Source organism: Lipophrys pholis (assembly GCF_963383615.2).
Source record: "Lipophrys pholis genome assembly, chromosome: 12".
Classification (NCBI taxonomy): Eukaryota; Metazoa; Chordata; class Actinopteri; order Blenniiformes; family Blenniidae; genus Lipophrys; species Lipophrys pholis.
Window position 1 is genome coordinate 11,112,605 of NC_137641.1, and position 26,192 is coordinate 11,138,796.

Here is a 26,192-nt window from a genome sequence, read left to right on the forward strand (position 1 = left end):
ATGAAATCATGGATTATATGGATTACATGGATTATAGCTCTAAAAACAAATTTTCTACAAATACCAGGAACCATCACGGGAACATTGTTCATATTCATTTCTGTCAACACGAAAAAGAAGTCCCTGATTTGTAGGTGGCACTTGGGGAAAGCTCACCAACTTTGGGGTGGAATATGCAGTATCTGACTGATTACATCTGACTGGATATCTGTATCGTATCTTATCCAACATGATTACAAACACTACAGCCGTGTCCCAACTTTTTCTCTTCATTTATCTCCATTGTACATTGATTGAATGGAGGATGTTTCGGATGCTTCTGGAACTCGCCACCTGTTGTCTTAAATAATATATTTACAATAAAGCGCCATCAAAAACAGAACAGGTTCAACTTTCTCAGTGGACGCTCCGTGGTGCACACAGCAGTAAATCATGAACAAAAAGGACAACATACATATATTACGTGTATATACATAAGCAGACCAATGGCAGAAGGACCAAAGGAGTAACTCAATTGGATCTATAGAATGAACCGAACACCTGATGAAAACGAGTTAAACTGAAAACTGAGGAAGGCTTCAGATCTCACTGAAATGAGGTAAATATGCTGAGTCATGTGTCCTTGACCCCAAACTCGCTTTCAGTTCAGGAGCAGCCAGAATTAAAAATGTTTTTAAATGTCAATGAAGACTTGCTATTCATCCAAACTGACATGCAACAGTACAGCAGGTTTATGGAAATAATCGTTGATGGGTGTCATTCAGTGGAAAGGTGTCCAGGTCCATTTGATGAATGAAGATTTGTAGCTGCTGAAAACAAATGAAACTGGCCATCAGTGTGTCTGTCACAATTATGAGAGGTGGTTGATGATTCAGAGGTCTGGTAGAAAGCTTACACACAAAGAAATGCTCTCATCATATCATAAGTGAGACTTATTGAAATACTCTACCAATAGTCCAGAATTCCTTCTTTAGATGCTTCTTTAAAATGCAAGTCTGACCCCAGTGCGTCATATAGAGCATTCTAAAATAAACAAGTAAAAAAACCACTTCTGGTTTCAAAAGCATGCTTTCATACTTTGAGAAACGACAAGGCTACTGCTGCTGTTTAGAATCGTTGGACTAAACCTATTAATCCTCCAAGCTTGCATAGTGAAGGCCAATGGAAAAAATCCTAGTTGGGGTAAGTGAGCAACTGTGACCACACTGCAGTGTTCTGGTCCAGGAGTGCTGCTCAGACGCCAAAAATAATCTCTGAGAGCTGAAACAAGAAAATAACCTCTTTTTATCTCCCCAAAACAAGACTGCTCGCCAAAACATGCATGTAAGAAAGCTTTTGCCTCCTGCGGTGGCTCTGCCGTGGAGGATTCGATGGTTCGTAGTGTGGATAGAAGATTATTAGTTGTTATATAACTTATGTTTGTTACATCACATTTTATTTTCAAGGTTTTCCACATTTCTTTGTTTTTCTGAAGAGGGGCAGATGCATAGGATTTTTAAGAAGGGGGGCCCAAGGGGGTACCAAGAGGTACAACAGGAGGTCTATCTAAGGTCACAATCACATATTTTGAAGTGAAAACAGAAATCTTGAGTTGCGTTTTGTGTGTTCATTTATACAACAGTGGTGCTTTGTTTTTTTAATTCTCCATTTAGCAACATTTTAAAGATACAAGACAGATAATTCTAATTTTGGTCGACAGTTTTTGAAATAATTGTTTTCCTGACTCGAGTGTCAAAATATACCAAAACAGCTATTATTAAATATAATAGGAATTTTCAATATAGAAAAGAATCACTTTAATGGTTCAGTTATTGCATTTATCTCTTCTTACTGAGTTCATTCTTTCTGCCTATGACCACATTATTTTCCACTCAACATTATTATCAGCTGCCAAAGCTCATTAGATATGGAAATTCTCAATAATTGCTACTAAACCAATCACCAGACTGCTGTTTGAAAACCTCAGAATTAATTAAAGTCTGGTTCTGCAGGTTTCCCCTCCTCTGAGTCTGGTTCTGTACAAAGTCTCCACCTCTGAGGCTTCTTTTGCAGATTTCTTCATATTAAAAGAGAGTTTTTCTTTTCCACCTCTTATGTAGTTTCCTCGTGTGAGATTGTTGAATTAGTCCATTTGAAAGTGTCATCGGAATGTCAGAAATGTCGCTTTATGAACAAAACTGAATTGAACGGACTCGCAAACCATTAAACGATCCTTTTGTACTAGTACCTTGCTTATTTTCACATTTTCACTTGCAAATGTGCAAACAAGTCACCACTGACGTTTCCAAATGTATTCTGAGTAAATACTTTCAAACCATTCCACCGTCCAATCATCTCCACCCTGGGATGGCTTTATAAGGTTTTGACTTTTATCACATTTACTTACCGCACAGCACTCTTTGATTCAGTAAGGATGCATGATCATGCGTAAAGCAGCACAAACACTGAGGAATTAAAGTGGTTTTGACTTCAGACCTGAACTGATACTGTCACAGAGTGAACTCTGCACACGCAGGTGGCGTCGGCCTGGATATTGCTTGATAACACCTGTGTGCAACACTTGGAGCTTCTATTGATCGCCTTGAGACAGACCTGATTACCTCCTTTGGTTCAACTCATAATTAAAGCTCCAGGTTGCATTATATTCTTGCGCAATCAACCTATAGGGTGCTACTTCTCATGGGGAGAGAGATTCAGGACAGCACATTATTCAACTCCTAAGTGCGCCGCCGTGTTGCATAATTAATTTTTTTTACCATTTATACTTAATGGAAAATATTGTTCAGACTGTCTTCTGCCCGAGGATCATCTTTCTGCTTTATCTGTAAAAGTTAGTTAGTTTTATTTCAGTTGAATTCATACAAATCAGAACACAAGAATATTATTACAAAAAATTTACCGTCCAGCAACTGAAAAAAGAATCGTCTGAAGCCTGTGGATTTATTTTGCCACAGGAGACGTCGGTCAACAAGCATTCAACCCTTTGATTGTGAAAAGAAGATCACTTCCATTCAGGCTGTACTCATGGAGGTTAAGGTCGTCTGGTCAAAATTCACATAATGAGATCCTTTATTACCTCGGAGGGACTCAAAGGTCCTGAGAGTTCAGGATTTAAATAGGAAATCGATACCTTTTCAGAAAAAAGATTGTGTTTATTTGTGCTTGATTCCACTCTCAGGTCCAGGGGATTCATGTCTGCATGTCCGCTACAAACTATTAGCACTCCACTGAAACTCTACCGGTGCCTGTTTGCTTTACTTTGTCATTGCTGAACTGAGACACACACACTTTGAGAATGGGCATTGAATCCTCTTGAAGGGTTGCACTTGTTAAACCTTCGGCCATCTCGGACGATGTTTAGACTGGGGAAGCCGTTCCAAACATCTGACTCTCGTCTCGGGACGACCCGCCTCCGGGTAAAAGATGTTGTGCTGCTTCAAGGCTGAGCAGCTTGCCTCTGCATTCTTCCTGGACCTCAGTGCTGACTTGCAAATGCATTTAATGGCGAGTGCTTGAATAAACATGGAAAAGGACAGAGGGATTCGAGCACTGATGACTCTGTAACGTGCATGAATACATAAACATGCTGTCTCACTGGACAACTTTTAACTGTGGGATTTCAGTGGGTTTTGGTCTTCTTTTAAGAAATTTGCAACGGATGATTCAGCTCATCCAATACAAGGAAACTCCACTTGAAACAATGTCCCAGTGATTACAGAAAGAACACGTCCCGCATAGCATGCAGTTGTCTCTTTAATTGTTGTGTACGTCTGGAACATGTCGCATTGTCGAGCGAGTCAAAGTCACTGACCAGGAATTAAAGCATTGAAAAAGATGACGTTTTGTTCACAGCCAACAACATTAAAACCATCTCTCAGCACACAAAAGGGCAATTTTAGATGACTGGAAGACTTTTGAACCTTAATAAATAACAAAAGGGACTTCACTTAGAGCAGGACTTCTTTTTTTTCTTCTTATTTTCACCACTTTAGCATTTTCGGAGCACTTTACATAATCATTCACATTTATCACTTTGTGCTGGACAAGCAGGGAAATAGACTCGACTTCTATTAACAGTGAAAAAAAGATGGATTTTTGTGGTTTTTTGGGGGCTGAAGTTCTGACATTAAAAAGGTCAAAATTGTTTTACTTTGTCCCCCACAACAGCAGAGCACAAAAAACATAAACAAAGCAGGTTGACCTTGTTCTTCAGTTTATGTCACCTCACTTCTGACTCTTTTCTGGCTTTGGGTGATTTGCTTCTCACTGGTAACGATAGCGAGGTCATACAGATACTTAACCCCAACTTCTGAGGACCTTTGACGCGCACACTTTTTTTGAATCAGGCTTTAACACGGGGGTCAAACATAAGGCCCATGGGGCCAGAACTGGTCTGCAAGAGGCCCCAATCTGGCCCGCTTTTTCTTTTTTTTACACAAATTTCTTAAGAGTAGCAAACACAGCACAGCATTGAGACTTGAAGCGATGCTGCCTTGAAAACCAGATACCTCATTGCTATCAAACGAGCCTCAAAGCCACGCTGTCAGGGTGAGTTTGTAAAAGACACCCAGAATGAAACAGCGATAGGAGATGTTTTCTGGACACTTCACCATATTTTACTCCAGACGGTTTCATTAAAATTGGCTTTATTTTGAGATTGTAGTGATTTTTGGTATTAATTGTTCGGTATTGTGCACGCAACAAAGAAAAACTTTAAAGTTTAAATCAAAATGTTTTTATGACACTATTTCACCAGTCCGGCCCACTCAAGATGAAATTGGGACATATGTGGCCCCCTGAACTAAAATGCCGTTGACACCTCTGCCTTAAGACATCATTATTCTCTTTAACTTACTTTATTATACATTGTTTTAATGGATATGTGTTCTTTCCTTGTAAAGAGAATGTATTCTAACAAGTGGGTCTTTGAATTGTAGAAAGGAGCCGCAATACTAAAATTAAAGTCAAACAGGCACCGGGAGAACATGCAGAATGCACACAGTAAAACCCCTCAATCAAACCTATATCCCTCAAAAAATGTATTCCATTTTAGACAACGGATGCTACATCGCCTTAGCACGCTTAACTGGCCAGTGCGTGTGCTCGCGATGCTAACGATGAGTAAAAAAAGTCATGAATTACATGACAACCGAATATTTAAATGGTATAAATATATGCGAACAAGCAAGCAAGTCCCTGCAACACAGCAAGTCTTTGTGCTGTCGACTTGGTTAGTTTTCCTGCAACATGCCCTTCCTGCCATAATCACAAGTTTTTCCTGGTCCCCCATAGTCAAAGTCAAGAATTACCCCGATGTGCCACCAGAAGTTACAATATGAATATACACGAAATACGTTACATATATTAAACAACATGAGTAAATAGACCAAATAAATTTTAGAAATCTAGAAAGTTGCATCTTCAGTGACTCTGAGCAAAGTTGTTGTGTAAACAGACACCCAAAAAACTAAAGTGTTTGCATTTTTACTTGAAAATGTTGTGCAAACGAGGCCTGAAGAGTTTTTAAGGCGCCCATGTAAACTGTCACGAGCTGGACCAATGAGGGCAGTTTCTCTTTTTCATTAACTCGTGGTTCCAGTGACACGCTGGGGGCCATTCTTGAACGCCACACATAAAAACCAAAAGTATTCCCACGGCTACAAAACCGCACAACTTGAGTGATGACACATGTTTTTGTAATCCGCGGGTGGCAGATTTGAAGGGTATGATCGAGAGCCGAGTTGTCCCGAACTGTGCGGCTTCCGTCTTCGATTTTCCATCGTAATAAATGTCACGCAGCTGAATCTGTGTCAGGAAGGCCAAGTAAGTACCGTTCCAGGCAGCTGCTGGTATGCACCAGGAGCCCCGCACAGGAGGAATCCAGTCCTGCAAACTGACTCGGCTGCCCACTCATGACCTCAGCCTACAAGAATGAGTCCTCGGTTTGATCTGCGGGTTTAAAATCCGGGGTTTCCGGGATAGCTGAGCCTAATTATCGTGCGTCCCTTGTGGAAAACAGCAAAGGGTGCAGAAGTGGACGTATGTCATCCTGTCAGGGGGCAGACGGGCAGCTTGGGTGGAGGAACCAGTGTTGAGTCAGGTTATTTAACATTATATAACAGATGAGAGCAGAGATCTTTGAGGTGGAACCAGAGTTTGAATCCCTTCCCCCTGCAATCCTGCAGGGTTTTAATCCTCCCACCAACAATTGGTCCGTCTTCTATTTCTTTCTCTCCTTTTATCCCCCAAACCACACCTGGAAAAGGAGAAAGCTTTAATATCTGAGCCTGGTTCTGCAGGTTTCTTCCTGTGAAAAGATTTTTCCCCTTCCACCGTCTCCTCTGCTTGTATGGAATTCCTGGTTTTTCCTCCATAAAAGTGCCTTAAAATGACATTTGGTCCTGTAGAAATAAACATTACTCCTCAGATATCAATTAACCAAAGGTCCCAGTGTTTCATCCACTCCTGATTTCTGGTCAGGAGCCACACACCAACAGATGGAGCCAAGCTGTTACCCAGCGGGCCTCACGTTGCTGATGTTCACGTCATGCAGATGGCAGGTGGTCTCGGCACAAAGCTGCCTGGACGTCCCCCGAGGCGCCGGCTCCGTCCAGGGCCTCGGCTGTGAATGGGTTAAAGTGATAATAGCTCCCACTCTGAAGCCATCCATTAGCTTTAACTACTTGTGTCCTGATGTGATGTAGCTGAAATGGTGAGAAGGCTTCCCAGCCGCAGCATAGAGCTGAACGGTCACAGTATCTCCTTTCACTTGGAGCCCGGAAATGAAATTCAGGAGATATTTTTAGACGAGGCCATCAGATCAGCAGAGAAACTCAAATGCAGAGTTTCTTTAAACATTCATTAAAATACTGATGGGAGAGGTGACCAAACTTTTACAGATGTCCACACATCCTGTATAAAATGTCAAATCACATTGGAACTATAGATCATAGGTTTCTTACAAACTAAAAAGCATTCAAAACAATATGTCCATTTCTTTATACACCCATATCTAATGAGTAATCTTTAGACACGTCAAGTCCATTTTGGTATACTTAATGATAATTAAATCTTCAATATACCTTTATGGGACAATTCATGCATAATGCAGGCTCATGTAATCTTTCCCCCCCAGGACACCTCTATTGTGCCACAACTGTATTAAGGTTTAAAAGAACTGGAAGCTGCACACCATCTTTTCATGGTCAAGTTATTTAAAGTCTCAGATTAAGCAAAACGGCAACTTCTGCCACGGAACACATGGGCTAGTAAAGTAAAAGCTTTGCGTAAAATTTAGGCCTATTCAAGTTTACAATCAGGTGCAATGTAAACATTGCCGCCTAAAGGTTTAACACCAACTTAGTTTCTCTCAACATGCAAGACATTAAAAGTTTACTAGAATGAGCTATGGTCCACTCTCAGGCAACTCTTAAAGCTTGTGTTACAGCTCCCTCTAGTGGTAGAAGAGGACGAGTCAAGTATTTTGCTTAAAATCTTTAATAGATGCTTTAAGAACAAGACGCAAGAGTCACTTTAAAAACATTGCTGTACAGTTCACAAAAAGGAAAGTCTCAACCATTTAAAAGAAAAGTTTTCAAACCTTCCTAAAACCCAATATATCTACAAAATGTCCACACAGGGGGATATTTCACTCAAAGTCACACTGGAGTAGGTGGTGGGTTTCAGGCAAGTCAAAAGGAATTTACAACATAGTGATTAAAAGGCCAGTGGGGTTCCACTTTGTTTAAAAAAAAAAATGAAAGTGACATTTGATGGTCCTCAAAAGCACACATTCCTGTCATGTTAAAACATTTAAGTTAGGCTGTACAAATCAGCACATGGTGCCAAAGACTGTTCTCTCACTGGGTGAGCTGCTTTGCCAGATTCTTGATCACTGCAGACTTGAGCTGAGGGATGGAAGCAATCCTCATCTGCTTGGATGCGGAGTATTTCCCATTAACGGCCTGCGGGGAGAACAGAACGTGAGAAACCGAGGCCCCGACGGCGCCGGGACGACCCGTTTCCTCCAACTCACCATGTGCTTGGTGAGTCCGTCGTTCACTCTGATGACATTCTTGGCAATGTGCACCATAACAGGAATCAAACTCTCCGCTGTGTAGTCCATGTAGTGCTGCAGTGTGGCGTCCTGCAGAGGACAGATTAGAGCTACTGAGGCGAACACACCCGACCACAGCAGGATTTAACTGAAGATACGTACCCATTCACCAGCATCCAGGACCTTGAGGGTGAGCGCCAGAGCGGCACAAGCCAGGTGGGAAGGAGGGAAGTGAACCATCTCGTAGTCAACCATGGTGAGCTCCAGGAGGTATTTGGCCAGAGTGTGCTGCTCGGCTGTTACCTGAAAGAGAACATGAGCACATTCAACTTCCACAGAAGGTGAATTTACTCAATATAGCAGCGCTACAAACCTCGTAGATCTTCGAAGCCCTTCTGAGGAACTGCAGGGGAAGAGGACGGCCCAGTTTGAAGTTGAGCACACGGAGGATCTTCATCTCCATGTCTCGGATCTGGGCTGTGGTGAAGGCCCGGTCTGTCACGTAGGCGAAGTCTGAGATCTCGGGAGGGTACATCTCCTCGTATTTGGAAGCGAGGAACATGGCCGTCACACCGACCAGCTGGAGCTGTTTCTTGGGGACTGGGTGGTCCTGATTGAGGTGAAGCCAAAAAGTAAAACGTCAGGTAATTGTGCCATTTTACCACATGATGCAATCGAGAAATGCTCAAATGAAGTCGTCGTCCCCCCCAGTTACTTTTAGGCCACACCAACCCCTCACCTGAAGAAAGCGATCAATGATTCCCACAGTCATGTACATAGTCTCCTGCAGCAGACGGAACTTCAGGTTCACTTGCACCAGCCAGTCAATGAGGATGGCGCGCATGTTGCCCGTCACCTCCTGGCCTTCCAGAAAGTTGGGCTTGACGTCCTGCTCCACCTGGATGACACAAGAACCCCGGTTACGTCGAGCTGGTTGAAGGATTTTCGAGCTCCGGGCGAGAAGCCACTCACCTCCAGCTGTCGCAGATACTTGTAGATCTGCGTCACGTATTCACTGCAGAGCATGGGGTTGTCGTAGTCGTCTGCGTCCACGTCCCTGACTGCAGTGTTGAGGATGACGTTGGAAAAGGCCTGGCAGAGGTCGGCAGGCTTGCAGTCAGAAGTCTCCATAGGGGTGGGCGACGCCGGCTCAGGTGGAACCTGCAAGAGTGGAAATATCATCTGAAACCAGGAGGCGGCAACCACATTACTGCATAAACACCGAGTCAAGACCCCCCATTTAAATAATCGGTCAACTCTGCGCTATAGTGGTCAAGTCAAGACTCTGGGTTCTGGAATTGAGATCCATTTTTCCCAAACAGTGCTATAGATGACTCAACAGATCTGCTGTAAACTTGTTAATCCAACTCACCTGCACCTCTGGCTCGGGTTCAACATGAACAACTGGCTCCACATGGACTACTGGCTTTGGTGCTGCAACTTTGGCTGTTTTGGGGGCAACTCTGGTCTTCTTGACAGCAGCTTCTGTTTTGACAGTCTAGGATTAAGAAGAGGAGACATTAAATAAAGCCAGGTAAAACAGGAAAAAGTAGGAAATTACAAGACATCAGGAAGTCTGAACTGTTGCAACATTTCCCCCTGAATGATCAACACTGCAAAATGGCATACAATTCCTCAAGAAATATCTCCCAGTCTGAAAATAAAAAATGCAATCCTGCAGATTTACTCCAGTTCTGCTCTGAGCTAAGATTGAGAAAGCAATTATACATATACTTTCCCCCGCCCCCTGACGTTCAAGACCAAATGCACACTTTGTTACACTGGAATCACCAGAGTACTTCGAAGCAAAAGAGCACCATCTACTGTCCTGATGTTTCTTCAAAAGGGGGGGGGGGGGGGGGGGGGGATCTTGAAGCGAGTAGATGCACCGTTAATGACAGACTTCTGAAGCGCTTGGAAATTGATATTTTGTATTTAAGCATTCATATTAAGCAGCACCAAGTAGTGAGGAGCTCCATTTTTTAAATTTCTCCCAAAGTTGCTATTCAGGTTTCCACCAATACATTTTGTATTTGAAATTGGGCAAGACAATGGGACTGCATCTTTGTTATATTGCTTTACAACACTTAAAGCAATATAGAAAAAGAAACTGCCAAGTCAGAACATGGAAGGCCTCCGTCCTGCGCAGTTCAGCAGCCAAGTGACTCATTGATCAGAATTGGCTGCCATGAGAGCAAACATGCAGGGACAACTGGAACAAAGGGAAGCCTTTTTTTTTTTTTTTTTAAATAAGGACCACAACTAAAATAGTTAGTGGTGGTTTGGCTGTTCCAGTTACATTTGATGACGGAAAGTGACAAAAAACAAAAGTTCTTCCGATTATAAAGGCTGCAGGAAAACTCATGATTTCCAAACAAAGACTGGAAAAGAAAGTAACAGCAGCTCATGAAAATGGTATGAAATGCTTAAGGATTTCTTAAGAAAAATGCAAATCAACGCAAGGCCTTCAATAGACACCCTATTTCATGGGGTTAAGACAATTTAACCTTTGAGGAATTTTATAAAATATGGAAGGATTGTTAAACTTTCGACAGACAACCATTAAAAAAAAAAAGGGACCAAACCATGCAAACGTGCCTGCTGTAAAGTAAAAGTCTCATTTCAAGACTAGATGCTGATGGATCGAGTTTACCATTAGTTTAGGCCGCTGGTCATTATCAGTAAAAAACAAACATTTGGTTGCGCGTCGTTTTGCGGCATGGTTCTCTTGCACGAGCCCTGACCCGAGCAGCGTTTGAAGGTGCGAGAGAGTTTGAGGTCTTCGGGACCACCTCACCTTCTTCTGCACGTCTTTGATCGCGCCCGTGTTTCCGATCTCTCCCAGAGCAGCTCGAGGCTTCGTGGGCCCGGTCACCGAGCAGGAATTCCCACCCAGGTCGACCCTGGCGTTGGCCAAGCGGTTCTGCAGGGACACATTTAATGAGCGGAGCTGGCAGCGCTTAAAGGGGAAAAAAATAAGTTCAGTTTTACTCACTCTGGTAACGCGGAGAGCCATTGTGGAGCTGCTTGAGCAAACAGGAGCGGCGGTGATGTGGCGAAGGGCTCGTTGTTCTGAACGCGTCGCTATCTCCGTTTAAATCCTCGCTCTCTGCGCGCTCATTGGAGGAGGCCTGAACTGTCCCGGCTTCTGATTGGTCCAGCGCATCTGCGTAGAATGCGTTCCCCAGACGATTCATGGCCACGTGGTTTGAGTTCTCTTCCGTCACTTCCTTTTCCTGTGTTTTTTTTTTCCCGGGACACATTAAAAATGTTTAAAAAAAATAATGAACCAAATCATTAAAATTAAAACGAGACAGTATGCGTGTGTACTAGTTCAAATAATAGCAATAGTTTTGTCATTGTTTGTATCCAAATGAGAAAAAAATCAACTTTATTTATCCCCGTCGAGCAATTAGGAGTGAGTGTCTCCAAGAGAAACAAACGATAGTATGTATGTGTAATAATAACTCCAAATTTCACAATGGTGTTACTCTGGTGCGTGAGGGTACAGTCGTGGGTGTAGAGGGTGTAGAGAAGGGGACTCAGCACACAGCCCTAAAACTAAAACTTCAACATTTCACCGCCTTCTCCTCCCTCAAGTTGCTAAAGTTACAGAAAAATTAAAATAAGCTGACATGGTCAATCAATACAGCATCGACTCACATGAAATGCAAAATGAATGAATGAGTATTTGGTCATGTTTTGCCTTCAAGCAGGACCCTTTTCCTTTTCAGTGTACGTGCAAGCAGTTTTGAACCAACTCTTTTCTTTAATGAAATTAATGAGTGGATGTGTCAGGACTTTTTACAACTCAGCCCAGAGAAAGCTGAGGTCTTTGTTTTTGGCCCCAAAAAAGAAAGGTTAAAGGTCAGTGCTCATCTTGACTCCAGGTCACTCAGGACATCAAATCAGGCCAGAAATCTGGGTGTAGTTCTGGACTCAGACCTGAAATTCAACAGCCACATTTCTTTTTTACTGAGACCTGTAAAACAAACCAAAATTTGCTCCGAGTCTCGTTTGATCAGAAATCATTTATTTCTTGTCATATTTGTCGGATGGTAGGAAGCTGATTTTGTTATTGTCTTGATGTGGTTGTTGAATTTCAGCTCTGAGTCCATTAATACACCCAGATTTCTGCTTGATCTGATGTCTTGGGGAGTAAATATGAACACTGACCTTTAACCTTTCCTCTTTGAGGCCAATAAAAACGTCCTCTGTGCTTTCTGTTTTAGTTTGAAAAACGTTCTGACACATCCACTCATTCAGTTCATATCTGTACCTATTCAGCAGACATATAGGACTATGGTCATTCACTGACACTGATATATAGACTTGTATGTCACAGGCAAGTAGATGTTAAATAAACGAGACCCAAGGAAGCTTTGGGGAACCTCACAAGTGATTCTCATACGCTTAGATTCATATTTACCTATTGGCACAGAATAATCTCTCTCTCTGGCACAGATGATTTAAACCATATTAATGCAGTGGCAGAAATTCCTAGTAGTTAATATTGTACGTTCTTTCATGCAACTTTCTACCAGTTTGACTTATGTTGATTCAAATGATGATACATTTATTGCTAAATAAGCAAAAACAAACATTTGTAGTTATTTGTTAATAAGTGTTGTAGTTTCTTTGTTTTTATCAAGAAAGCTGAGATCTGCCACTGTGAGTGTTAAGATAGGAAATTGATTTGACTGATTTATGACTTTGCTTTGCTGCAAGAGTTTCAAATGTACTTTGTACGCGGGTGCGCGCACACACACACACACACACACACACACACACACACACACACACACACACACACACACACACACACACACGCACACAAACACACAGAGTGTCTGTCTTTCTTAGGGACACTTCAACGTGAGGACAGAATGTTCTGGTCTCTGCTGCAGCTCCACCACCTGAGCCTTCCTCAGACTGTTGTGACCAGAACTCTTTGGAGTGATGTCACAAGGAAGACACTTCAGAGCTGATATTACCAACTCATTTCATGAACTTATCAGGCAGGCGGGCTCAGTCATTAAATGCAAGTACGACAAACTCAAAGAACAAACTGTTATCAGTTATGGATGACCCTGGTCACTCAGTGGAGCAATTTCTCTGAAAGACTGTTTTGCTTTGCTGCCACAAAAAAAAATCACATGAGATCATTCATGCAATAACACTGTGTCACTCCTCGATGGTGGAAGGAGAACGCTGAACTCACACGATCAAGCTCAAGTCATTTATAGCTGCTGCAATGACACAAAGAGTTTGAACAGTTTTGTTGACACTGTAATATTGTGCACGTTTGTGTGCGTGTGTGTGTGTGTGTTTAGAATGTGCACGAATGAATGGAATCTTTTGTGGGTATTTCCAATGATTTTATGAAAACTTTTATTTTCTGTGTCATGATTTTCCTTTCTGTGTGGTATTCTTGCACTTTTTTTAAAGTGGCATTCAATATCTTTTTGTTGTTTAAACTTTATCTCGTTGCATTACTTCAGAATAAAATAACACTGATGAACATGCTATGGGTGAAGGGGTTCTTTAGATATTCTTTACTTAGAAGCTTTTGGCAAAAACACACTGAGCAGTGGTTCATTTAGAACAAAGCTGTTCTTGCACATTATTAGTCTCTGTTTTAGTTGGTGGAGGTTTTCAACATATTTTTTTAAATAATTGTATTTTAATTCAAATCCATCCATCCTGAGCAATGTATCTCATCCACACCATGATCAATCAATTGAACTTTATTTATATATTAAATGAAATAAACTCTATTTATGTAGAAAATTTTAGTACAGTAAAATGCAGCACAACGTGCTTTACAGGGTTAAAAAAAAACAAAAAAACAACCAAAACAGTGTTATTTCTCTTTCTGGTCCTCGTCAACACACAAGACTCTGAATCCTGTAGAAACTGAGATGTGAGATGTTTTTTGGGGGGAAGACCGGAAAGGTGGACATTACTGTAAGACAAAGGCAAACGTCAGCATCTCTGTTATGGCCAGAGACAGTAATGGGCAGACTCTGGGTGATTCCTAATTGAGTTGAGGGAAGTTTTTCTGCCATCCATGATTGAATATCTAAAATTCGATTCAAAAGTTAATCAGAAAACATGGAAATGTTCTGCTGTGTGTCATCAGCATAGCTGTGAAAGTCAATGCTATGTCCCCTGATGACATCCCCAAGCGGAAGCATGGACATGTTGAATGGGCCTAAAATTGAACCTTGGGGCACACCGCATTTGATTTAGTGAGCACGTATCCATACTTACCAGAAATCTTCTATCTGTGAGGTGGGATTTGAACCAGTTGAAAACAGTACTGGAGAGAGCCAGCAGGTGCCTCAGTCTGTTTAAAAGAATTGTTTGGTCTACTGTAACAAAAGCTGCACTAAGATCCAGTGGCAGCAAGACGAAGATCTTATGTTGATCTAAGTCGCACGTAAAATCATCGACAATCTTTATTCAGTCCGTCTCTGGGCTGTGGTTCAGCCTAAAACCAGACTGAAGTATCTCACCAACATTATTATTTGTTTTTTTTTTAAATCCTTCAAGTCAAAAGTTTCTCTGTACTTAAAAAGAGTAAGTTGGATAAGTTGGATACCGGTCTAGACTGTTTAGTTATTGAAAACATCAGGATTCATATTGCTCTTCTTTAGAAGGGGCCTCACCACAGCTGTTTTAGAGGCATGACATAAAAACATTTAAAAGCTCACCCTCAAAGGTTTCATAAACACGTTTCAGAAGCAGATGTAGCGATTGTGTCTAAAAGGCAGGTGTCTGGATTTACCAAGTATTTCAACATCAATCAGGACAAAACTGATTGATTGGTGCGAAGTCGGTTTTCATTGGGATCAGGGTGGCTCAGGTGGTCGAGTTTGAAGTTGCTCCATTTTCGCTCAGCTATCCAGCGATTTCTTTTAAGTTGTCTTATCCTTCCTCTAGTGTTAGGGTCGGCACCGACCCCTTTTTAGGTTAAGCATGCATAAAAGTACTACATAAATTTGTTTATTGCATCAAGACTTTTTGACTTTGTCAGAAACTTCTATTTAAAAAAGATAAAAAAAATAATAATAATAATAAAATGCTTTGGTGAAAATGATGGCGTTTGTGTTGTTAGGGTCAGTTTCGACCCAGTTAAAATATAGCATGATAAAACAATAATAAATTCCAAAACTGAATTCATAAACACACAATCAACCAACAGCCTACAGCCAGCTCTTCCTCCAACCACTTTGAGCTTCAGTTAGGGGCTTTTGTTTTTGCCTGTTTGACAGAACAAACAAAGACGGACATGTCCAGGCATGGAAGGCCCATTGAGTTTCTAGTTGGTGACTTGCAGAGGACACACCTCCAATTTACAGCAACAATGAGAAGAAGATTTTCTCTCAGCCAAGCTCTGGATCATATCTTTGCTGACAATGAGACAGAGGACACACAGCAGTATGGTGACAGAGATGAGCAGGTCTCTGAGGAGGAAGATGATGTGGAGTATCAACCGGAAGATACAGACACATCCGATCAGTCTGGTGAGGAGGTTACCGGTGCTGAAGCTGCTGCTGCTGAAACATTCAAATCCAAAAGTGGCAGCATCTGTTGTACAAAATATATATCTGCAAAGAACACACTAAAGGTGCCACTTTTCGCCACACATGCGTCTAAACACACACACACACACACACACACACACACACACACACACACACACACACACACACACACACACACACACACACACACGCATGCATGTTCTTGTACAGAGTTTTTGTGGAACTTGTACTTGACTTCTGTAGGTGTGATTTGCTGGATTGGTTGTTGCTTGTTTGACTTTGCAAATCTATATTTAATTATAATTTGTTTATTGTTTCTTTCTAGTTCTGCTATTTTTTATTTTTTTTAAACTTGTTTTTTGCCCTTTCCTTGAAGTAAATTTATATGGGTCAAAATTGACCCGAAACACCATAGATGTTACTATAGTTGATAATATTAAAATTAAAATGAAAGAGATGTGATCTAATACCAATCAGTAATAGTCAGGTAACAGAACAACCTTTTATTTGTTTACATTATTCTCTTGAGGTTCAATTGACCACTTTTTTTAGATTAAAAACGAAGGGTATGCTGTTAAATGAAAGGCCCAGGGGGCCACAACAGAAATATTAAAACCAATATTTTAATGAATAAGGGAGTCTAACAAGGTAACCAAGATGTGAGAAACAAACTGGATGATAAATAATTGTTTTTAGGGTATTTTATGGCTGATTTAAAACCGACCCGTTAACATAAGAGATAGTAACAGAAAGCAAACACTAGAGGAAGGTTATTTATATTTATGTATGCAGAGGCATCCACAACAACAGATCAATGCAAAAATATATTACAGAGCGACACAAGACATCCGTTATTCCTGTGACCATCAAACACTAATAGTGTTATTTTACTGTCAATCTCTTTTCTGTGTATATATTGTATTTATATTTCAAGCCTTAACATGTATGCTCCTGTTCTTTTATTTAATATTCTAATGTGTTAACATTGTATTCCTTAGAGTTTAATTTGGGCCTGGTGATATGGTACAGACAGGACCTTGAGTTATTTGTACAAACAGAGTAATAATATTCACAGTAATGTGGCTGAGACAAAAGAAGGAAAAAAATTAAATAAAAGTAAATAAACCAGTGTGGCAGACTTCATCGTGATATTTCATGTAAAATGAGAATTGCATATGTGACAGGTTAATTGTTGAATACCTCTGTGTGGATGCTGATCATTGATATACATGTCTTATTTGTACTTAACTTAAGAGACTTACAATAATAATCAACCCTTAATCAGACAAACTTGAATAATGGAGTAGAGTTTTATATTTGCTTTTCTGGATTTGAAATTTCTCTAGAGATTAAAAATAGTAGTTTTTATTCATTGATTTCAAAATAGGTAATAATGTTCTTCCCTTCAGTACAGACTTTATGTGTTGTTTTGTACAGAATACGGTTCTCCAGTTCCGTGATTGTGACAGACGATTTACACTTTCAGGTACATTTGTTATCGATGTCAAGGAATAAGTGTTGGATGCATTTATGCTATGGAGTATTTTTTAAATGAAATTCTTTGATTTTGTCAGTGACTCAACATATTCTAGCATTATAGAAACTTTCTCTGATATGTTTATTGGAGTTTCAAATGGAATTATTCTAATAAATTTGACAAGTGAATTTGTAATCTTTGTAAAAAAGCTTTTCTTTTGGGTTTAACAGCAGTTAAAGAAGACGAAGAAGAAGAAGAAGAAGATTTAATCTTTTCAAGGTTACAAATAAGAAATATACCTGAAAGTGTAAATTATGTGTTTGCTCATATAGTAATTCATTTTGGACAGAATTGAAGAACTATATTCTTTACAAAACAATGACAGCCTCTCTTTTATAGTGACGTTGGCATGAAGCTGAGTGACACAAGCGCGTCATGTAGACGACAAACACCGGCAACGGGCCATTGTAGTATATGTCAAGTGCCAGAAACAGTGGAGCATGTGTTGGTGAGCTGCAGGAAGTATTGGGGTGAAAGAAGGAATATGATGGCGGGATTGATGAGAGAAAGAATGGAAGGAGGAGGACTGAAAGAGAGACTGATGTCAGGAGAAAGGCAACGGGGTTATTCTGGGGAAAATATAGAGCAGTTGGAATGACATAGAGAGGTAGAACCAGCAGATGGCGGTAATGCAACAAACATGGATGCAAACTGCCGTAAAAACAAAACGAAGAAGAAGAAGAAGAAGAAGAAGAAGAAGAAGACAAACACCGGAGGACGTCTCCTCGCCTGACTCAGCCCCAGCCAGCAGCCCTCGGAGGAGGAGAGAGAGCTCCGCTCAGAGCATTTATGTGAAAGAAGACTGAAAAAGAGCACAGTGACGACCTACCTAGACGGCCCTAGTGAGGTACAGCTCAGAAACACACCCGGTTTCTCCACCGACTCCACTCAGTTGCCAGGAAGCCCGACGTTTCTCGAAAACAGAAGGTTGGTAAACGGCTATTTAAAGCGCAGCTAGTTAGCATTGCTGCTAGGATAACCTCTTAAAATCAACATTAAACACACACAAAACAGCTTAAAAGTCGTTTTTCAAACAGAAGGAGGCTCAACACTAGATAACTCCGAGTATTTTCTGTTTTGTTAACTTATACACGTGTCTTTGAAACTTTGTACCCAGCACTGTACACAATATATGCTCTTTATCTCATAGACAACACTAATCGATTAAAATTGACCCAACTGTGGTTTTTATCTGTTCAACTGCTGAAAGTGGATATAATTCGACTTTAACTCGGGTCGTGTTAATCTGCTAGAGATTACAGAATCCCAGACAAAGCCAAACAAGAGAGCTAGCCTGTAGCATGCTAACAGTGAGATTACACGTTGCCTGTGGCTAACCAGCGTTAGCTCAACGAGCAATCGGCCACAGTATCTGTGTCATCGTGTGTATTTTAACCAAAACTAGAAACCCTATAAAACTACATGACGTTTCTTAATGCTCTTGTGGTCCTAAACATGCGGTAGTTGTGTGGTACAGCGTTAGCAGCGGCCATTAGCTTGCTAGCATGACTCAGTGGATTTGGAGAAGTGTCGCCGCTGTGGCCCGATGTGCCAGCGAACACCTCCAAATCAGCGACCTCGAACAGATCGAGGCGATTTGAGCCACTCAGATTGTGTTCTATCAAGATGTTTTATCTCGGTCGTCTGTGACGTGGGGACCGTGTTGTGGACACCTCTGGGTCAGGAGATGCTGGTGCCCTTTGTCTCATCGGTAAACATGTTGCGTTGCTCAGGTGTTGGAACACATCCGTGATTGAATCCCCAACAAATCTGGATTGAACTGTGTCGTTTCAGTACACTGGCTGTGTTTTCATTGAACTATCCAATAGCACACACATACGTATTTGGCTCGATGCCAAGCTGTGATTGCAGGACTTCTAGGGATGCCTATAAATAGTGTGTGTGTGTGTGTGTGTGTGTGTGTGTGTGTGTGTGTGTGTGTGTGTGTGTGTGTGTGTGTGTGTGTGTGTGTGTGTGTGTGTGTGTGTGTGTGTGTGTGTGTGTGTGTGTGTCGCGGTACCTCGTGAGTTAGTGTGACTGCACACGCTTTAGATCAGTGTCACATTGCACTCTCGTGACAGTGGGGATCAGCCATACACATGTCCATGTGAGCCCTGAGTTTAGGTGTAGGTGGCAGGATAGAGAGATGGAAGCAATTCACCAGTACTCAGAATGTGTGTACTTCCCTTTACTTGATTCTCCCGTGCTCCTGACTGTGGGAGTATAAACAGCGACTGCCCCCTTTGGCCATGTTTTGACACCTTCCTTTAACAACACAGGTCATAATGAGGCTGATGCAACTTCATGTCTCTGGCTATGCTTTGCTGGTGACTGTGCTCTGACATGGTGTGAGCAGTAAATAGGATGTTGTTTGTCCAGTGTTTGTGTGCGAGTTTACTATAGTTTGAGACTTTGTCAAAAGCTGTTTGCTGTTCTGAATTTCATGGCCCATCATGTCTTAACAACCAACCTTTTAATAGTCACAGCTGAGATTCTCACACCAAGTTGGTTGTCTTTCCCTTTTAAAGTCAACATTTAATTTCCTTCTCTCGACCAAAAAGTTTCTTTCCCGAAAGAAGTTGCTTTAAATGAGTATCATTTGAAATTGAAATCGTGCTCAGGTCTTGTTATAAGATAAGATATCCCCATGTCACCTAAAGTTCTGGCCGTTTCCTTGGGTGGTTCAATACACCACCTTGTGGTGTACAGTTGTATTACAAGTTGGGCTAGTTTGACCATTTCCTGACTTTGGGAGCTTTATCAGTAGTAGAACATCAGAAAAGTGTTCACAACAACATTTCAAGTGAAAACTCATTGTTTTTGCGACCAAGCATTCATAGTGACGTTACTTTCTGATCCTTTGGTCAAATTAGTTACCCTCAATCAGAAACATTGATTTCGAGAAGTGATTGTGAGACAATGCGTTGGTTTCCAGCACATAATCAGGTCTGTGAGAGTGAAGTGCTCACTATTCTCCTGCTTCTTTGACCCCATTTCTCAACATGTAACCCATCCGTCAAATGTCTCACTCAGGGACCCACATTCTTGGATGTCAGCTCTTCTGTCATCATGAAGCAGAATTCGCCAAGCATTGGATTGTTCACCCACTACCAGGGGATGTGAATTGGGATTAGACAGTCATGAGACTGGTTCGTTTTACCTTACTTATGATGGAGGTTTTGCGTTTTCACCCATTTCCGTGCAAACGGGGCAAACATTTTAAATGTCTTTTAAATGCCTAAGTTATTACTAAATTTAAAAAAAAAAATTTAAAATCTTGTGGTTCAGTTTCAACCTGCTGATCGTTATTTTACTTAAGTGTCACATCACATCTTTTATTTCAGGTGTGACTGAAGTGATTTCTTCTGCCTTTGTAATCAGTTTCCATGAGGTCAGACTGTCACACTCAGCCAGGAGCTCCATATACTAGATACATGATAATGTTGAGTATTGTGATGATGATACAACTTGTGAGTAATAAACACTTGTGCATGTCTCGATGCTTTACGATTTTTTTCTTTCAAATAACAATACCCTAATCTTTTTAAACCGATTTCAGCCAGATTAGATTTTGCTGAATGCTTATCTTTAAAATGTTTGCTTTTGTTTCCTTCAGATGCCGAGGGAGTGAATGATTGGGGTGTTTGCCTCCCCCTTTACAGCCTCTTTGGCTTGACATTTAAGTTTTTCATTCACCAACTTGGTGGCAGAGCGAGCTGCAGTCAGATTCCAACACGTGTTACCGGCTGCTTTGGATAAGGATCTGTGATTAATTGAGAGTAGCTGGATTGGATTGGGCCTTAGGTGATTGTATGTGTTTGGCAGGAGCTGCTGTTGATCCGTCTGTTGTTCCTTGAACTTTGTTTTATTTGCCTGAATGAGAGAATTCAGTCGTTTCTGAGCTGCATTGACCGTTTGTGTCTTTTCTCCAGGTGGCAAACATCGCTATGGCTCAGGAGACCAATCAGAGCCCGGTTCCTATGCTCTGTGCCACCGGCTGTGGTTTCTATGGCAACCCCAGGACTAATGGCATGTGCTCCGTGTGCCACAAGGAGCACCTGTCAAGACAAAACAATGGAGGAGTGGGCTCTTTGAGCTCCGTGGGTAAGCCTTTCTTTGTGAGCCGTTGTCTGCAGCTGCCTCGCTCCTCTCTGTCTCTGCCGTCTTTACCGAGCCTCCAATGTCTTCCTCAGGCGGCGGCAGCAGCCCCATAGTCGAGGCCTCAGCCATCCAGAGGTTAGAGGCCACACTGAGCAACGCCGCCGCTGCAGCTGTGGCCGCCGCCGAGGTGGCAGCCGAGGCCGCCGCTTCTGCTGACGCTGCTGCCACGGAAGCTCTCAGGTGAGTTTACAGTGCAGTGGACTAAAGAAAACCCTCTCGTCCATGTCCATACTGTGACAAACACAGCTTCATGTGCAGGTAGACAAAGTTCAGATCATCCACTTTTCAAATGGCTGCATATGAAAACAGTGTTGTGTTTTCTCCTGATGTTCACTAATTTGTCTCCCTTTGACCCCCCCAGCGGCATCTCCACGGCGATTTCTGTAACCCAGCAGATGACTGAGATGAGTCTGTCCTCGGAGGAGAAAGGAGCGTCTGCGAGTCACGGCGAGCTCTCCGAACCAGGTGAACCCACTGAGCCTCCATTTGCTCACTTTATTCATGTTTGTTTAGCAAGAATGAGCAGGTCTGCTCTCTGGAGATATTTTATGGTTTAATAGAAAACACTTGAACCTGTGTCTGTGTGGTAAATGAAGAGAGATGATGAATGACTCTCCCCTGTGTGTCCCCTCCAGTGGTGACTCAGCCCACTGTCTCAGCCTCCCACCCTTTAACTGCTGGCAGTGAAGAGTCCCCGACCCCCGAGCCCAACAAACCCAAGAAGAACCGCTGCTTCATGTGCCGCAAGAAGGTCGGCCTCACAGGTGAGAGACGACGCGCCATCGAAGTTCACTACAGAAACCTTTTGTCTGGAGGGACTGAAATATTTACCGTTGTAAACTTGAGCAACGCCCCCGCCACACTCACACCCTGGACCATTACGAAAAAACATTGAAGGATATATGTGAAATACAGTTCCCTTGTTAATTTCAGTAACAATGAGTTCCTTCTCTCCGAGGATAAACTTGGATACGCAAGAAATGTAATATGCAAATGTCGTTGTCGTTTTTTTGTTTTGTTTTTCTTAAACATTCAAAGTAACTCTAGAAACAGCTCCATTGTTCTTTGCTGGCTGAGATAAAACCAAACCAAACCAAGCCTTGCCTTTGTCTGGGGACAGAATAACTTTGCTCCGGGCCCTTTGACCTTCTAGTGGAAGTGACGGTGAGCAGGGGTCCCCAGCCACTGCATACCGGCACGGTGATCGGCCACAAAGAGATAATAAAACGTTTTATGTAGAAAGGGTATATTAAAGTTTTTGTGAGTCTGCATTGAGTTTTATTTTAAAAACGTCTCACTTTTCATCAGCGGTTCGATCTGCACTTGACTCTCTCGTTAAGGCCTTTTAATGCACCGTCCTGCCGGGCCGCTGTTGCTTAAAACTGGTCTGTGGTGCAAAAAGGTTGGAGAGCACCGGCGTAGAGGTAGTGATACAATCCAAACTCAAGTGGTTTGCCTGAAACACGTGGTCTGCATCACGGCTCGCCACATGTGATTGGATCACCTGGAACACACGTTAATGCCAGGTGGAAGCAGGCCCTTTGAGAGATTTCCTTTTTGTATATTGTGGAAATTTTTTGATTTTTTTATAAAATGCTTTTAATGTAAATGCTTAAACGTAATGTTAAACTTTGACTTCTGTATTAAACTTTGACTTAAATGTATAAAATGCAGACTCTTCTATAAATAAAATGTAAATAAATGTTCTACCCCTTTAAAATCGAGATTGCGTCGCAGCCGACCATTAATCTTCATTGGTTTCTATATTCACTGAAAACCAAAACCCTCCCGTGTGTTTTTAGTCTCTGACTGGACTCTTCTTCTCCAGGCTTCGACTGCCGCTGCGGGAACATTTTCTGTGGACTGCACCGCTACTCCGACAAGCACAACTGCCCGTACGACTACAAAGCTGAGGCCGCCGCCAAGATCCGCAAAGAGAACCCGGTGGTGGTGGCAGATAAGATCCAGAGAATATGAAGCTTTTAAAGAGAACAGACTCCAGCCCGACCTTCGACCATAAAGGACATGTGGCTTTTTTTTTTTTTTTCTCCTCTTCTCCTTTCCTTTATTTTCAGGGCTTTTTTCCCTCCCGGTGCATGAACGTTGCAGTTTTCAGCTTTGGTTTAGTTTGCGTGCGAGGGGGAGACGATTCCCCTTCCTGGAAGACAAGCTGGGCCTGTGTGGACTCTGCTGACAGCGCCCTCTGCAGGCGTGCTTGCTCTCTGCTGGCTTGAGTAGCAAAAAAAAAAAAAAATGGATATCATGCTTTTTTTTTTTTTTTTTTTTGTTGCCCTCTCTGGCATTGATTCCTCTTTAATAGTAATTTTGATCGATCTGCAGTCAGCTTGGACGGACCGAGAAAAGACTCCTGCGTCCTGACGCCGGGCCGGTCACACGACTGAGCCCGCTTGGTTTGATTTCCGTTTTGAAACTTGGTCCACCGATGTTCCATGAAGACGCGTCACAGAACTGCTCGCTGGATCTCCTGTATGCTGTGCTGTTTAGGGTTTAGCTCCACTAATGTTTTCATGGTTTACTTCACTATTTCTTCCACTTTTAATGTGAGTTTGACTGCGCCGGTGTAGTTACAGGTCAGAAGCCGGGGAGTGACTGAGCGAGACCTGTGGTCCTGGTTTGTCAATCATTTCCCCACCGTTGGTTGTATCAGAATGGCTGCTTAATCCTAGTGTTTGGTTTTTACCCCTTTTAGTTATGCAAGTTTGTACAAACCTCTTTATTTATATACTGCAGTGTGCATAATCTTCCAATAACACAGAATAAGTTGGATGATGTTAATAAATTCTGTTCACAAATACAGATGGAGGAGCTCTGTGTTCTGCTTTTTGATGATTTTTAGGTTTTTGCAGTACTATGTATTGATGAAAAATGACAGTTGCGCAATAACAAGCCCTTATTTCAAATGAAAACTTTGCGGCCTGCTCTGAGCGTTGCTGAGCTACCAACGTCCTCGGGTGGATACGAAATCCTTCTTAACAGATTTGGGTCATATTTGATTCTGAGCCCCCTCAGCTGACAAACACTTGCTGCGCTGATATTCCCAATCTTGTAAAATAGTTTAAAAATGGTATATTTTGGGCCACACCAGTAGACGTCATCAAATATCAGAGAATTCTATTGAGGAGTGCAACTCCCACATTTTCAGGGGAACAAGTTCTTTTTTTTCATGGTCATGTGACTTGTATTTTAGAATATATATGTGTATACCTTCTGTGACCACCAGGTGTCACTGAATGACAACTGAAAGCTGCAGTACCACAGAAAAACCTCTTACTACTGTGTTTTCAGAAACATAAGTCTGGATGGCTCTAATTGTCTCCACCAAAATATGCTTGTACATGTCATCTATGACCACTAGATGTCACTGCATGACAACAGCAAAAATCTCTATTACTACTGTATTTGACTGCCAAGGAAAAGTGTTTTTCAAACTAATTTAAAGTTTAAACCATCTACTGCGCAATTCAATATTTTTAATTCAGAGCATCTTGAGGAACACCAGAGTTTTGTTTTTCTTGTTCATGACATTTATTTCTTACAGATTTCACCCATGTTCTAGTCACAGCTGGTGTGCGGCAACGTTTTGAAACTGATGCCCGTTTATGTGGCAAAACTGCTGAAAACAAAAAGTTCACCTGTCGGGCCACTAGGGGGTGCTGCTTGTTTTTTGTAATGAAGCCGCTGCCATTTTTATTTATTGTCCGTCTGCAGAAGAACTGTTAACTCAAACCGTGGCCGTCTACACGAAAACAGCCTGAGTTTTTTGCAAAAAGTTTATTGGAGTTTTGTTTTCAGTGGCTCCGAGCACCGCTGTCATGGAAACCGGCATTTAAAACGCAAATGTTTTGCATGTCAAATGCAGCCAGATTACTGTTATTGGGACGGAGAAATCTCAAACCACAAAGACATGCAACTAACTATTTATCACAGATCCTATTGTTATAGTTATACTTCACAATAATATTGCGTGTCGTCCAGCCCAAGTAGTTCAATGTCAACATCCTATAAAGGTGCCGACTGGTCGGAAATCTTCTGTACGTCTATGAAGTGTTTGTGTGTGAGCTCATCTGTGGTTTCCACGTGATTCACGCCTCCGTGGTGGAAACGGTATCACCTGTAGAGCCGGTGAAGTTTGAGCTCTGTGACTCCTTCAGCCTGTCATCACGCCAGGGGGAGTGGGAACGAGTCCCTGAATAGTCATGAAAACACACCGACCACTCGGAGCTATTATAACTTGTATATCTTTTAATATAAACATGGATGAGTAATGATGTGGTTGGAGCCTTGTGAGAGGGGCTCATCCTCCCACACCGTGAGAACCCTGTGAAGCTTTGTATTCCGTGTAGAAATTATGCAGAGGCTTGTGACTAATTCAACTTTTAACCCTCGACTGAGTAAGACTATCCTCCCGGGTTCATGTGCTGCTTCTGTGCACTGTTTGGAAAGCTCACAGTTGCATTTTATTATAAATTAAAAAATAAAAAGCTGCAGTGCCTCAAGACATGACCCAAAAACTGAGGAGCGCAACGTGTGACAGCTGAGTCCTGAAGCTAAAGGCGTTAGCAATAACGCTATTACTGGTTACTGCTGAGTCATGTAGAATGGGCCCGTTCACACCAGCCCTGTTTGATCTGGACCAGAGTTCACTTCGGGGACTTTATGGGAAAGTCCGCTTCATTTGGGCATCAGTGTACCCAAGCTCTGGTCCACTTGAAAACGTAGGTCTTTGTTCACTCGCAAGTAAACTATCTGTAGGCTTTCCTGCAGACAGAGCGAGAGGACGTGACATGGAGCGCAGTGCATTTTGGGTAATAAACAAAACTAACGGTGCAAATCCAAAGAAGCACATGCAGGAAGATAAAGTTTGAAA

The 26,192-nt window shown here is 42.0% G+C and overlaps 2 protein-coding genes across 3 annotated transcripts; one reads left to right on the top strand and one right to left on the bottom strand.

Annotated features, from left to right (window-relative positions):
• Positions 1-7,484: 7,484 nt before the first annotated feature.
• ccnb1 (cyclin B1) lies at positions 7,485-11,164 on the bottom strand. Its single transcript, XM_080477266.1, has 9 exons — positions 11,052-11,164; positions 10,854-10,979; positions 9,429-9,554; positions 9,029-9,217; positions 8,796-8,954; positions 8,430-8,666; positions 8,219-8,359; positions 8,036-8,146; positions 7,485-7,964 (listed from the first exon to the last, which is right to left on the bottom strand). The coding sequence occupies exons 1-9, from the start codon at positions 11,070-11,072 to the stop codon at positions 7,860-7,862; spliced, it is 1,215 nt and encodes a 404-aa protein (XP_080333392.1). The 5' UTR covers positions 11,073-11,164; the 3' UTR covers positions 7,485-7,859.
• Positions 11,165-17,817: 6,653 nt separating this feature from the next.
• LOC308118086 (AN1-type zinc finger protein 5-like) lies at positions 17,818-24,123 on the top strand. Of its 2 annotated transcripts, none has more exons than XM_080477318.1 (6): positions 17,818-17,990; positions 21,076-21,247; positions 21,337-21,484; positions 21,666-21,769; positions 21,940-22,068; positions 23,133-24,123. In XM_080477318.1, exons 2-6 carry the CDS (start codon positions 21,091-21,093, stop codon positions 23,279-23,281), a joined length of 687 nt encoding a protein of 228 aa, XP_080333444.1. In that variant the 5' UTR covers positions 17,818-17,990; positions 21,076-21,090; the 3' UTR covers positions 23,282-24,123. The 2 variants fall into 2 exon arrangements, with proteins under 2 accessions (XP_080333444.1, XP_080333443.1); XM_080477317.1 differs by having other exon boundaries at positions 17,822-18,070.
• The last annotated feature ends 2,069 nt before the right edge of the window (positions 24,124-26,192 follow it).

Excerpts from the sequence above, each read along its gene's own strand:
- ccnb1 (XM_080477266.1), bottom strand. The coding sequence starts at position 11,072 with ATGGCTCTCCGCGTTACCAGA. Across the intron at positions 8,955-9,028 it reads AGTATCTGCGACAGCTGGAG|GTGGAGCAGGACGTCAAGCC; the intron begins GTGAGTGGCTTC and ends TGTGTCATCCAG. Across the intron at positions 8,360-8,429 it reads GGGCTTCGAAGATCTACGAG|GTAACAGCCGAGCAGCACAC; the intron begins GTTTGTAGCGCT and ends GTTCTCTTTCAG.
- LOC308118086 (XM_080477318.1), top strand. The coding sequence starts at position 21,091 with ATGGCTCAGGAGACCAATCAGAGCCCGGTTCCTATGCTCTGTGCCACC. Across the intron at positions 21,248-21,336 it reads GGGCTCTTTGAGCTCCGTGG|GCGGCGGCAGCAGCCCCATA; the intron begins GTAAGCCTTTCT and ends TGTCTTCCTCAG. Across the intron at positions 21,485-21,665 it reads GCTGCCACGGAAGCTCTCAG|CGGCATCTCCACGGCGATTT; the intron begins GTGAGTTTACAG and ends TGACCCCCCCAG.